The sequence below is a fragment of the Meleagris gallopavo genome, chromosome 11, assembly GCF_000146605.3.
Source record: "Meleagris gallopavo isolate NT-WF06-2002-E0010 breed Aviagen turkey brand Nicholas breeding stock chromosome 11, Turkey_5.1, whole genome shotgun sequence".
NCBI classification, from domain to species: Eukaryota; Metazoa; Chordata; class Aves; order Galliformes; family Phasianidae; genus Meleagris; species Meleagris gallopavo.
The window spans coordinates 5,938,185-5,951,915 of NC_015021.2; the positions used below are offsets into that span (position 1 = coordinate 5,938,185).

Genomic DNA, 13,731 nt, shown 5'->3' on the forward strand with positions numbered 1-13,731 from the left:
AAAAAAAAACAAAACCTTTTCTCAAGCTTTCCCCTTAAATTCTATTCCCAGAAAAACATATAAGGTATCAATATTAACTTTGTTTTGGGAGAAGGATGTAAAATTGATCTTGTGTTATTTTCAGCACTATTTTATGAAATACTCTAATTATTAATTTCCCTCTGGACTGAGGAAGAGTATGGAGCAATTAGTGTAGAAAGAAACACAAAACAAAGCAGTTATTGATGTCTGTTTATCAGTCAGCCAGAAACACAATTCATGTCGGAGAGTGAAACTTACATTTCCAAAGTATCTGTCCAGGAGTTCCACATATCGATGAACGACCTCTAGCGTCAGGAGCTCGTTATCCTGCTCTTCTATTGCACAACAGAAATACAAACTAGCATATCTAGGAAAATGAAGACAAAAACAGGAGAGTGAGCAGCTGCACGCTCAGTGCTCTGCTCTTAGAAGTTACTCAAGTGATAGTTAATGACCGCCTTGTTTCTAAAATAATCATTTTCTTTCATTCTCACAGTGTCCTGGAGAACCCTGAAGAAGATTTGACAATTTAAACAAATCATTAATTTAGTTAGAAAAGCAAAAGCAAAAAACTCTTGTCAAAGCAGAATACCTACGACGCTGGTCTGAATAAAATGAACAGCTAGTCAGTAGTACTTTAGAGGTCTCCCTCACCTGCTGCAAGCACTACAGTAAGTGGGGTTCATTAAACTATAGAATGTGTCACTGCTGTTTATTAACAAAATAAAAACATGGGAAAAAATGAAAGTGGAAGGCATTACATCTCACTAAGCCTGCTGGATATCAAAGGACTGACTGCGTTTCATTTGGGGCCAGAAAACAAAAATGAGTTAGCCCAATCAAACTTGTTACTTGCACCAAAACTTTCTATTTAAATCAACCCAAGATGAGATTCTACCTCAACTCTCTGGTGCTGTGGCTAGAGCAGCTCTGATCAGACATTTACATTCAAGACTTCATAGCAAGGAAAGCCATTTTTGCTTAATGGCAGACGTCACTTAGTATGGTGTACTGTATCTTCAACCTACTTCTGTTTACTACTTACCTCTTTGCAAGAACTAGAAGTCAGTTATTGCTTAGCTTTGTGTAAATGGGGGCCAATGATTTGTTTGGAAAAGGAAATGACAACTAACACTTTCCAACAAATATTTCAAAAATAAAATTAGACAAAGTGCTGAAAGTGCCTTAGAACTCTTCTTATACCCTTTCTCAGAGTCTGATGAAGCCTAACTAAAACAAGTCAGCAGACCACCCTGAAGAATTCCAAGGGGGAGCGAAGTCAAAAGCCTCCTCATAGAATTTCAACCACTAATACTTATTACATTTGTCTTATTTGACAAATACTGCAAATATTTTTTTACCCCAGAATTTATCCTGCTTATTTATCCAGGGCCATTGTGCCATTAGACTCACAATGGCAGGTTCCCAACATCTTACTCTTTAAAACAAAAACCAACAAGCCCCAAGTGCTAAAGTGAGCCTTTGTTTTCCCACTTGTAGCACATAATTTATACGAATAGTAATTGTATGTTCTCATAAAATTACTCACACCTTTTGTAAACAAGCTTGAGGTCTTTCCAGTCAACAAAACTACTTGTTTTTTGATTGCGAGACAAAACAATCTGAACAATTTCTCGAACGATCTTTTTCTTCTCTTTCTCAGGTAGTGTCGTATACCATTTCTGAAGCCTTAATTTCCCCTGTCGACTGAACAGCAGTATAAAGTGTATCTAGAGCAAACAAAGTGACATGGTTAACGCTGGGGCAGGGCCTCAGCCCCAGGCAGTGCAGGAGGCATCCCTGTGCCCGCCAGGACCCCTCAGGGTCAGCACAGGTCTCCGACTGTCCTCTGATGGGGAGGACTGAGGACTGGCTGAGCATGGAAGCTGAGCCCCTTCCCCTCTGTCTCCTGTGCCATCTCTGGCAGATCTCCCCTCCCTGCATAACCTCTCCCACCGCGCTTCTTTACCATGTACGACTGGTCACTGTGCTTGCTATTTTGCTACATCACCACCTTATGATAGTGAGAAGAGGGGCCCAGCCCTTCCTCCAGCAAAGGGGATGAAGATGTGTAACACAGCAGGGCTGGAGAGATCACCGACACAGAGAGGAGAACATAACGCCTGGTAGTGATGGCTCATCACCAGGTTCTGGCAGTGCACTAAGTGCACTTACCGATCACTGTGTTCCTACAAGGAGCTCCCAGGAGCAGAAGAAAGAAGCCAGCTATTTTGGGAAGGGAGCTCAACTAGATTTTACCAAAGAAACCCCTGGATTTTGAAACACAGATGAGTCTGATGACACAAGACAGACCTCAGCGACCTACAATATTACACTACAAAAAGCACTACATGTACAGGTCTGAAATTTGAAATTTCAAAGCCAGTCAGAATTATACATGATTTGATCCATGATTTTTGCACGCTTAGCATCACCAGTGTTTTTGAGATACACAAGTGCTACATTTTAAATGCAGGAGAGCCTCTGGGAGAAACGTATCAATCCACATATATACAAATACTTCTATAAGCTGACTGAAGAACTGACCACAATAGGCCTTTAGGCAGCACAGTTAAGTCATTTACCCACATCACAGAAATGGCTTTAAGAGCGCAGGAAATCTATCTTAGGATGACATTCCTCTCAACAGGATGCCCCCTGATAAACAACAGAACCCAGTGGGGTTCAAGATGGTGGCAAGGGAGAACATGAACTGCTCTGCCTGTGCCATAGGCACAGCTCCTCTCCACCATGCTGCAGCCAGGCCCGCCAGGAAGCTCACCCAACTGCAGCCAGACCTGCATGGCCAGCACTGGGAGGAGGAAGAAGCACAGGAGCCTCCTCTTCCTCACCTGCAACGTTTGTAAGCTCTCAGCAGAAGGGAGCCCAGGACTGGCAGGCCCCTGGCCATGTCCCCATTTTTCCACTAGCCCAAACCCAGCCCTCCCTGCAGCTGCAGCCTACGCCCTAGCCCTGCTCCCTCCTGCTTTCCAGTCTCACCCATTGCTGTGCCTGTGCTCCCCTGTTACTTCACCTATCCAGTAAGGTCTGAAATTAAAGTTCACAATTACTATCAAGATTGCGATGCAGATATCTGTGAAGAAAAAATAATTCCATGTGCTAGTGAAATCCGAGCAGAGAATTTCACCAGAGAAGTTTCTGCTTAAAAGAAGGAAAAAAAAATAGCAGCTAGATTTCATACAAATCATAGTTCATAACCATTCTTTAGCTATTAGGCCTCATAGCAGTTGGGTAATCTGAAGATAAGAATTCCTACTATTGGGAAAGACTTCAAATACTGTAGCACTGCAAGGGTGGGTGGACACTTTCATTCATATCTGCCTGTGGCAGGATCTACTATTGCAAACATGGCTCTCACTGTCGTTAGAATAATGTGCTTGACAGAATTACAAAGATTTTCTAGCTGCCTTGTGTTGAGCACTATAGTAATTTCCAGATGTGTTTGCTAAATAAAACAATTATTCTACTGGCAATACACATGGCTTGATTACAGTGAAGATCAAAGCGCCAGTGTTCTTCCTTTTCTTCATCCATATTGCCAGCTGCTTTTTGACGTGGTAATATTCCAGCAGTCAGGGTTACCCCTTTGCAGCACATGAAGGGACAGTATTTATTATCTATATGCTTTGTCCAGAGACAAGATGAATGAAAGACTCTTTTGCTTGCTGCACAGCACATTCACTCCAGAGCCTTTGAAAAGGGGAGTGCATTCTGAAAAGCAAAATATAGGTTTTAAGATAAGAGCAGCAAATCCGCAGGTGTCCATTTAAAAGCAATCAGGCACAGGTAGCAGCTATTTGATAAACAAATTTCAAAATATGTTGAAACAGATGGGAGAGGATGATCATATTTGACTGAAAAGGCACAGCATCAGACAATGAATCCCTAGCAAAAGCTGACAGCGTGTTCAGCATAACAAGGTCACGCTGTTTTAGACAAGTTTCTAACATCCTCAGGAAGAAATACCTACTTAGAGTGCTTTAACAGGGGAAGATAATTAAAGGGTATTCAGGTTTAGTTTCAGTTGTTGGACTTAATGGGCCTTACATCTGAGATCCTGTAATTAATGAACATGTCTTTCCAGGAGAGCAGCCCTACGCCTTTAAAAGGCTAACTACCAATATGCCAGGGAACTCGGTATTACTGCCATTTTCTCCTGACTAGCATACTTCAGTATGTTGTGCTTTACCCACAGAAAAGTGAGCTGCTCTCCATTTCAAATTACTTTGAAAACCTCACCGTTTCTTGTACAGATGCAGCTGATGTTTCACCAGCTTGTTCATGAGTAAAGTTAGGGCTATCATTCTTTGCAAACAGGAAACATCTACGGACTCTCATCAGTGCATCAAGATTCATACACAAGCTTCAAAACTCCCACATTTTGGGTCTTCCATACCATGCTCTATTTCATATGCAAAATGGAACTGCAAACCCTGAAGATCAATTTTACTCTTATGGAAGTATTTAACGCTGGCAAACTGCTCATAGCCTCTGCTGTACTCCATCTCTAGTTTTACAGTCTGCAGAAAGATAGCACACCCCAAACTGCAGATACTTAGAAGAAAAATACAGACTTTTTTCCTCTCTTTTCACTCTTCTGCCTTTTTCTAACTTCTAAACTCTATTCAATCTGGTGAACTTTCTAGGTAAGCAATATTACATTCTCAAGAAGTTGAATGGCTTAATTCCTTTAAGTGTAAACATCAAATTGCCCAGCCACACTGAAATGATACAACACATTTTTCAATCTCACTGCCCTGTTGATTACAGCCCACTGGAAAGATTTTGATGCATCAGTACACCTGGAAATGTTCAAGTACTGCGTAAATACAAATCTAACAGCTCATCTGTTTCTTGCTCTTTGACTGTGAAAACATGCTTCCTTTTCCACTGCGCCACTAATAAGATGGATGTTGACTAAGGAACTTTGGGTTGGTTTTCAGCAGCCAAGCTAGAAATAGAGGTATATTATCCTGCAACATTTTACTGATTTTAGTTCTAAATCCAGAGGACAGCAAAGACAGAAGACTTGTTTCAAACCAAGTGCCCCCAAAGCAGAGCGCTTTTGGACAATACCAGGGTGTGCTGGCTCTGACTAACAACCACCAGACACACAGGCAATGCCAGAGAGGATTCTGAGGTCTGCGCTGGAGTAGGTCAGGATGATATGTGCAGTTCCTGCTGTCTTCAAATGTGGAGTCCAGATGAGACACAACCTTCAGTCTGGGAGTTGAGTGTAATGTTATTAGCTAGTTTTACCAAATCAGACCCAACCATTTACTACACAGTGCCAAATGAGCTCCCTAAATGTCAGTAAGTAGCCAAAAGGATGCAAGCTGTATTAGCAGACCATTGTTTTCAGACTGGAGAAAACAGATATATATTTTTTTAATTGAGGATTCAAACCAGGTTTCTAAACCTGAACTGTTCCTTTCCCTTAGCCAGCTGTAGCTATGTTATACAACAGGTCAAAAAGTTACAGGCCTTCTGTTTTATTGAGATCTACAAGACTAGTCGAGATTACACACTCTTAGTTCCAAGGCTACTGGAAAATCAGACAGTAGGCTTTTGACACAAAATAATTACAGAGTAAATAGAACAGACATCAACACCACCAAATACAGAAGGTTTACACCCTAGGACAACCAGACACTTCACACTTGGCTTGCTGGTTGCAAACTTGGGTCACTTGTGTTTATAGAGGTTTCGAAACACACAAATATCCACGGCAGCGTTCAGAAAGACTATCTAAAGGACTGCAGACTACACTGTATTATATACAGAGCAAATCATCCACAAGGACGTCAATGAAAAACATTGCACAAGAAGACAAACCCTGACTCCCAGTGTTGCTTTCCCAGTTTGCTGCTCAATGATATAAGCACTTAAGAAATGCCACATTTCTTTTACAAAGTGAGCTCAAGAGGTCTGTGCTGCAGGGATCTCATGCATTCCATGCAAGAAGAAGCCATGCTAACAGTGCTCTCTCCTCCTCCCATGAGTCAGCTTACAGACAGCATTTGTCGATCAGTTTAAAACCTGTCCTGTTGCACCTGGCCGCTCCAGGTCCCATGGTAGGAAGACCCCATGTAGCCAGGGAGGGAAGTAAGGAGCTGGAAGGCTGCAAAGCGAGGCAGGTCCCTTCCTGCTGGATGCTTGGCTTTGGCAAGGAGTTGCTCCGTGAGGCAGCTCTGCTACTCAAGCAGCAAAGTATTTAGATTCTGCTTCAGCTGCCACCCTCCCAAATTCAGCTAAGAGCTCTCCCTAATCAAAGTCACCTTTATCAAACAGAAAGGCTCCTGAACAAGTAACTAGTAATGGTGAATTAGGAATTACCATCCTAAAATGGATGGCTTGGCAGAACTCAGAAACTCTTCAGTTCCATTTAAAACCTGTAAGTTTAAGGCTGCTGTTGCCAGCAGAGGCGATATATGACACTCTAATGAAGAGAAGCTCACAGACCACATAAAAAGAGAGGGTAAAGGAATGAAAAAAAGCCACACCTTTGGCTGCTGATATGACAACCACCACTAACAGCAGTCTGGAGAAAGCCAGACTGACCGGCTGTGCCTGGTTGAAAGAAAGCAACTTTCTGTCATAAAGCTCCCTTTTAACTCATTTCCTTGAAGTCTGCTTTATCTTCTTTATCCTTCTTTATTGCTTTTGTCTAGCTGGGTTCATACTCTGAACAGCTTCTATGATTTTTCATTCCTACCTCTGATATGAAAATTTCTTTCTCAACAGAGATAGGCATCCAGAACCTTCATTAGCCAAGGCTTTTACAAAGCATCTGGAAATTAAAAAACAAAACTAACTACTGACACTAAAAGGCTTATTTTAATAAAGGATGAACGTCCACGAAAAATGTATAGTTACTGTGAGCACGCACACTGTTTAGAAAGTCGGGCTGTTAGGGTATGACAAGAAAGATGGACTGAACGGACACCTAATCACCTAACACACTAACAAACTCCTGCTGCACAAACTCCTCAACTGGTCACTGGTCTTTAATACATATATACTGAGGTCAAAAGGACTTTTAGAGCTAAGGTGCAAAATAAAAGGAAAAAGCGACTTCACTAAAGATATCAATTTCCTTTGTGCATTGTAATTAGTAATACAACAGAATGAAATGCAATAAAAAGAAATGCAATCCAGTGAAATGAAGCGAAATGCAATCCAATGCAATGCAGAGGAATGCAATGCAACCCTAAGCCTAAGACAAAGGCCATGCAGTGGAATGCAAAGAAATGAAATGCAGCATAATGGAATCCTTGTTACTGTTACTACAACTTTTATTTACAGTATCACAAAAGCCAATCCTTTTATATTAAATACTTTACAATCTTAGCTTTAACATTTAAAATACAGAGCCTCTCCGATGTAAACAAGTAGGAAAAGGAAAATAAGTGAGAAAGCAGCAATGTAAGAATACCCAAGCAGTGTACTGTTGCCCAACTGGAACAGAACTCCTTCCAGCCTAATCTTCATTAGGAGCATTTCTGCACAATTTCCTCTGAACAATGCATCCAAAGTCCGTGCAATAAAACCTGTGCCAGATCATTACAGGCACACGTGACCATATTTACACACTGATTTTATTCTTTTCAAGATGAAGAAGTCAACCCTATTTTATTGCTGAAGAGTTTCAACTGACCAGCATGCTAGCACTGAAAGGATAGGCACTCATGTAGTACTGATCCAGCCAACACCTCCCTGATAGCCTCACTACAATTAAATAAACTATAATTGAGACAGCGTAGCTGAGCTCAAGCTCTGAGCCAAACCCACTTCTGACCCTAACCAGGCATGGAAAAATAGTGTTCAAAGCACTATCTCATCCTGATGCACTGGAGTGCTTGTACTTGCCCCCAAAGCAATAGAACTTGTTGACATGATGGTTAGAGCAATTACAAACTGCAGTCACATTGTTGGTAGAGAAAACGTGGGTGAGGGTGAGCTGCTCCAAGGAGGAGATGAGGCAGGAGCACTGCAGCACTGCCCCAGTGACCTGACTCGGCAGAAAGCAGGGCAGTGCCAAGGCTGTCCATGGTTTGTGGGGGCGTTCAAATTCCTTTCATTCCAAGAAGTTGAAGCTGGTGATTTATCTCGGCCCCAATGTGTTTTACAGTCACAAAAAATAAATGAAAAAAAAAATCCCAGTCTGGCTCTCAAACACCTGGCAAAGAAATAGAGCTAAAATCTAACCCACTGGACTCTGGCAAAAGGTGCGGCCTCTGTTACTCCCATTTCCACCTTGTCTTATCAGTTATTTGCAGAGCCCTGCTGTGCATACTGTAGTGCTCTTCCCTTGCCTCTGACCTCTCAGGAGCAAAGGAGGAAGGCTCTGCCCTGGAGCAGAGCACACAGCAGGTGGAGGGTGTTCCCCAGCATGCCTGCCAGCGAGGGACAGCAGTGCTGCTGGGAGGCAGCACCGAGGGCCTTGCAGCAGCCCCACACCTACCCCTCTGGCTTCCATGTGTCTCAACAGAGACTCACTGGGAACCTGAGCTCTGGAGGCAACGAAGACAGATGTGAGTTTGGATGGTGTTTGTGGATAACTTTGATAGAGTATGGAAGTAATTTTCTGGAAACACTGAAACACTCCACTGAGGCATTTTCAGTAGTGACATGCTCCATCTTCCACTTTAATCTTCCACAAAGACTTTCCAGCTCCTCAGCATGGGAGCTGTCAGGTCTGAGCATTTCATTGTAGGTCATGCAGCCATTCCCATGGCATTTCTAAAGCTCTGAGCAGACAACCAGACACTCTCTGAACAGGTGATGCAAGACATAAGGCACAACATGGTAAGCTTCTGCATTTTCAGCATACAAAAATATTCTATTTCTTATTTCCTTGTGCCTCCAGTCTATTGCCTGCCTCAGGGGACCAAGCAGAAGGTGACGACCATGCAGGAATCCCTGCGCTGGTGGACAGAAAGTGCAGGCCTCTGAGCAAACCTACCTGCAAACAGCAAATCTACCTGCAAAATTTACTGGATGCTGCAGAAGGCTTTTAATGCCCTCTTTTTTCTTCTCAGGTCTGGACAGAAAGTAGCAGACAGACATCTTACACAAACCCAGTAAGTCAGGGAAGAAAAAGGACTGCTGCACAGAGTACCCGCTGTTATACCTGTCATATTGAGAAGCATAAATCCAGGACACATTAGACCAGGAATACGTGTCTGGCCAGAAAGACGCATCATTCTTGCCTTTAAGCACACAAACGTAAATTTTAGGTCCCAGTTCTAGCCCACTGACTCCACATACTTATATTCCTACTTGCAAATGAAACACCATTTGTGCACGACTGGATCTTACACTGCTTTATACTGCAATGTTTGCAAACATAAAAAGGCCCAAGGCTGGCCGCTCAAAAGAGCTCCGCTCAAAGCAGCCAAGCAAAGGCAGATGACAGCCTGCTGGAATAGGGCAGCAGGGAAACAAATGGGAAGAAAGTTTAATTAGTAGATATGCATGGGTGATATAGAAAGAATTATTTTTACAGCAGCAGTATCATTTTAATTTAGGCATCACTGGAAAGAATACAAGAATACAACTGGCTTGCATAAATGCCTGATGTACGTGCCAAATGCTGAAACATAAATCCTCTAAGCACTGCAGCAAGAGCTGCTCTATCTGCCCTCTTTGGCCCAGTGGTTTCCTCTGTGCCTCCATCATTTTGCCCTTTCGCATACAACTGAGGCCTTCAGAAGGTCTATAGCATGGTTTGTAAAGCACAAGATTCTTTAGTAATTAGAGGAAAATTACAGAAAAGCTGCAAAGGCACAAACATTTTCACATGGTCCATGCACTAAGCATACTACCCAGAGACTGTAAAGGATGAATCACAATTACTGCATAGCCAGTGAGTCCAGAACAGTGATGCTCTGTAATGAGTGAGTACATGAGAGAGAGCATCCAAAACTAAAGAGAATCGCATCAACAGCCAGAGATTACAGATTTCCTGAGAAGAATCTAATCCTAATAAACATTTTTTCCAAGTAAATCTCACAAACTTGTATTCACAAGTCCAGCTAAATAATAAAGTGGTAACTGAATACCGAATCATGGATTTCCTTCAAGCCCTGCTCTGATCTGCGCATTTCCCAGGACAGCGGGCTGTAAGAAGCAGAGCATGCATAAAATCATTCTTCTGGTACCCCTCATTCTCCAGAAAATACAGGGCTTCATGTTTAGGGCCAGAAAATGAATTCAGACAACCCACCTGTGGACCCATCTTCTACAAACTGCATGGCTTGACTACCAGGACACCCACTGTACTCCTGGCAGTGGATTAAAGTCTCATCTGCATGAAAAAATATTCCCTTTTCTTTACATTTAATGTCTCGAAATTTCACAAATTGTATCCTTACCTATCTGTAGGAGGCATTCTTTACATTCATGATTTCATACATTCCTGTTCTTTTTCCTACAGTATCTATTTCCAAGCTGAAAAGTCTCCACCTATCAGGGTCCTCTCTAGTGAACGCTACTCCAGTACTATTACCCACTTCCATACATATTGTTCGCTATATGACAAACATCTCACATACTCCCCCCCCACACCATGATGTATAACACTGCCTCCAACAACCACATTCATTTATTTGTAGTTTTCTCTTCTTCTCCCATCTATTTTTGTCTGCTGCCCTTCACATCCTTCCAAGTTAAATTCCTAGAGGCGAGGTTCACCGCCTCTGCTAGGCTGATACACAGCTATGTCACTGAGGGGGAAAAAAAACACATAAGGTTTAAAGCACGTTCTTGTTCAAATCACTGACAGTAAGTTCTGCACAACACTAAAAATATCTTTTACAGACCTGTGTTTATTTTAGCAGTTAAGGGCACTGAGAACGTTGGGAAAGTCACTATTCAGAAGAGCCGAGAGTTCATTTACAAACACCAGGCAGGTGTCACCACCTGCACTCACCTCAACCAACATTTCCAGCCAAGCCTCTAGATCTGTGCTGAGTATCATATGCCTTGCTACACGGAAACACCACCTGCCAACTCCCTCCCAAGCACACGAAGTATGTCTTCAGAGCCTTCTGCTCACCAGGGGCTTCTTTTGATCTTTCTCCAGGGCTTCAGGTCATGCCAACAGGTACTGATGCTTCACACTGTACTGATGAGCAGCAGAGGCAGGAGGGAAGCAGGACTTTTTACTCTGCAGGCACCAGTTCTGCACTCAGAACTGTGCAAATAGAAAGCTTGATAATACTGATAATGGCGAGGTGGCTGTGGGGTCGTGGTGTTGCAACACTCACAGGCATGAAAGACTGCAGCAACACGTGTCCCTGGGGAAAAAAGTCATTTTCTCTGTCCAGTCGTGGCTTTCACTTTCTCATCTGTTGAGACAGCAACCCTTCTGGCCACGTTTCTCTGCTGCACCCATACCCTGTCAGAGAACAGAATGCAGTCTTTTTTCTAAAAATCCTTTGTTCTGCAGTCACAAGGTAGCAGCTGGGCAGTAACACAGCCATTCTCAGCAGGACATGAAGCTCGTCTAAAGGGCTCCCCTGAAACCAGCCTGGAAATTCACAGCAGAGCAAACAATGGCAACTGCTGAGACACGGTACCGTTTGCAGGAGTACCTTCCATTCCAATCTCCAAGCATTTAACACAGGTGGCAAGCACAACCACCTCATGCTAAACAGGAGAAACGGATCTAAGGAGAGCCTTTGAATGACCTGCTGAAAGTTCTTCAGTTGTCAGCCCGAATAAGGTTTAGTCTTAGTCCATAACCCAATAATCCTTAACTTTTGACAGCAACCCAGCACAACAACCCTTCCTGGAGGACAGGCAGAGGAATTTTAAGCACGAGTACTTTGACAAAAGCACCCTTTCTTGGGCACTGGGTCTACAACAGGAGAACAGAATAAAGCTGACAGGACTGCTTGGTGTAACAATGCCAGCAAGTGTTTGCACTATGAGCTCAGCAAAGGAATAAGAATACACGCTCACTTTACGAAACTACAGTCATCAAACAGCAGACAGTCCCGCTAATAACTAGCACCATTGTCAGCACCACTCCCTTGGGACCGTCGTGAGTGCTTTGAAAACTGGCATTTGTTTAGTGCATGCACCACGGAGAGGTCTGAGATCAGCTTCCCCGAAATCACCTCCCATATTTACTGATCTTCGAGGGCACAGTATGAACTCCGGTTATTTACATAAGCGTTTCATCAGGAAATGGATATGGAGAGCTGTGTCAAAAGGTAACTGGAAAGGTTGCATATATGTGTGTCTATATACTGGGACTTGAGGTATGGAGACTGCATTGCCATCTGTAAACTCACTACTGCATGGATTTTACATGCAAATTTGAACGGCAGGCACATCTTTCCAAAGACACAAAATTAGACTAACACACGAGGAGGTGCATTCTGAATAAACCACTGTAAAGAAAACAATTCAGCTCCACTTCGGAGGATAGAGCCACACGTCAAAATTCAGCCCGCAATGAAAGCGCTGCAACTCAGTGCAGCTGCACTGCCATCACTGAGAGCAAAGATGCACACGACAGGAGCTCTGTCATGCGTATGACTGCAAAACCTGCCCCGGGTCTGATAATCACTGCGAGATGGTTTCTCAATTACATGGCATTGCTGACCATGTTATTGCTCGAAAGCCCAGTCTCCTTGAGGCAAGTCCAGCCATTATTCCAGGAATGCTGGCCACATTGTTTAACAAAAGAGAATAATAACCAAGCAACCTCTTCTGATCCCAGCAAACAACCATCAGAGCCTCTGCGAACAGCCTGAACGTCCAAGGGCTACCCTAGCAGGATGCCCATAACCCAAAGGCTGCCCACCCCGAGCAGCCACCACTAACCTCACCTCGCTGCAATGTAGCGGCTGCCGGCACGCAGCAAGGAGCAGAACCAGGCTCACACGCTCCCTGTTAAACAGACACGTTACACCTCATTGCTTTGCTGTGAATTGCCCCCTACCGAGCAGCTGTAGTTCATCTCAGAGCCCACCAAACCAGGGCTCATCTAACTGCACACACCGGCACCGTGATTATTTCTGAGCCTGACGAAACAACTTCAGCCACGCGTGGCACACGGCAGCCCCACGGCCCGGTCAGCTCCTACAGGGGATGCAGCCAAGCGGCCCGCAGCACAACCCAGGGCGGCAGGGAAAGGGCCCTTCCACACGTGCTGCCCCGGAAAGCCACTGCTCGGGCTCCACCAGAAGAACCCACGTGAAACCAAACCCGATATTCCTGCAGACACCGAGCTGAATCGAACCTCAGCTCCTCAGGTTACTGGTAGACTTAACCAAGTCTCTGCGGAGCAGCCCTATTTTCCTGCTTGGCTACGAAAGGCCGTCAGCGTGACCCAGGCTCACCCCGCGGGCAGAAGGGAGGAAACAAAAGGAGAAACGCAACGTTCGTTTCCCAGAACAGGTGCAGACCTCGCCCGGGCTCTCCTGGAAGCTGCGTTCCCGCTTCTCGGAAGAGCTGGGACAGCCCTCCGCCTACCTGCTAACAAACACGCGTTACCTCCGCTTAAAGGCACCTGGGGCCATTCATTCCCGCAGCAATACTCACAGCCCCAACTTTCTTTGCTCCAGGACCGAGGTCTGCGCTCCGCTCCGCTCCATGCCCGCTGCCCAGCACGCCGGGACGGCGCAGCCGGACGGCCGACCTTCCCGACCTCCCGGTGCCGCAGCAGCGGGGCGA

At 44.3% G+C, this 13,731-nt stretch overlaps 1 protein-coding gene across 1 annotated transcript; it reads right to left on the reverse strand.

Annotated features, from left to right (window-relative positions):
* Positions 1–135: 135 nt before the first annotated feature.
* AP1S3 (adaptor related protein complex 1 subunit sigma 3) lies at positions 136–12,866 on the reverse strand. Its single transcript, XM_010716443.3, has 3 exons — positions 10,976–12,866; positions 1,573–1,751; positions 136–388 (listed from the first exon to the last, which is right to left on the reverse strand). Exons 1-3 carry the CDS (start codon positions 11,021–11,023, stop codon positions 151–153), a joined length of 465 nt encoding a protein of 154 aa, XP_010714745.1. The 5' UTR covers positions 11,024–12,866; the 3' UTR covers positions 136–150.
* Positions 12,867–13,731: the final 865 nt, after the last annotated feature.

What these genes read in the sequence shown, in the direction of transcription:
- AP1S3 (XM_010716443.3), bottom strand. Translation starts at nt 11,023, where the DNA reads ATGATACTCAGCACAGATCTAGAGGCTTGGCTGGAAATGTTGGTTGAG. An exon ending in GGCTGGAAATGTTGGTTGAG is followed by an intron (nt 1,752 to 10,975) that starts GTGAGTGCAGGT and finishes TGTTTGCTCTAG; the next exon opens with ATACACTTTATACTGCTGTT. An exon ending in CTCAAGCTTGTTTACAAAAG is followed by an intron (nt 389 to 1,572) that starts GTGTGAGTAATT and finishes TCATTTTCCTAG; the next exon opens with ATATGCTAGTTTGTATTTCT.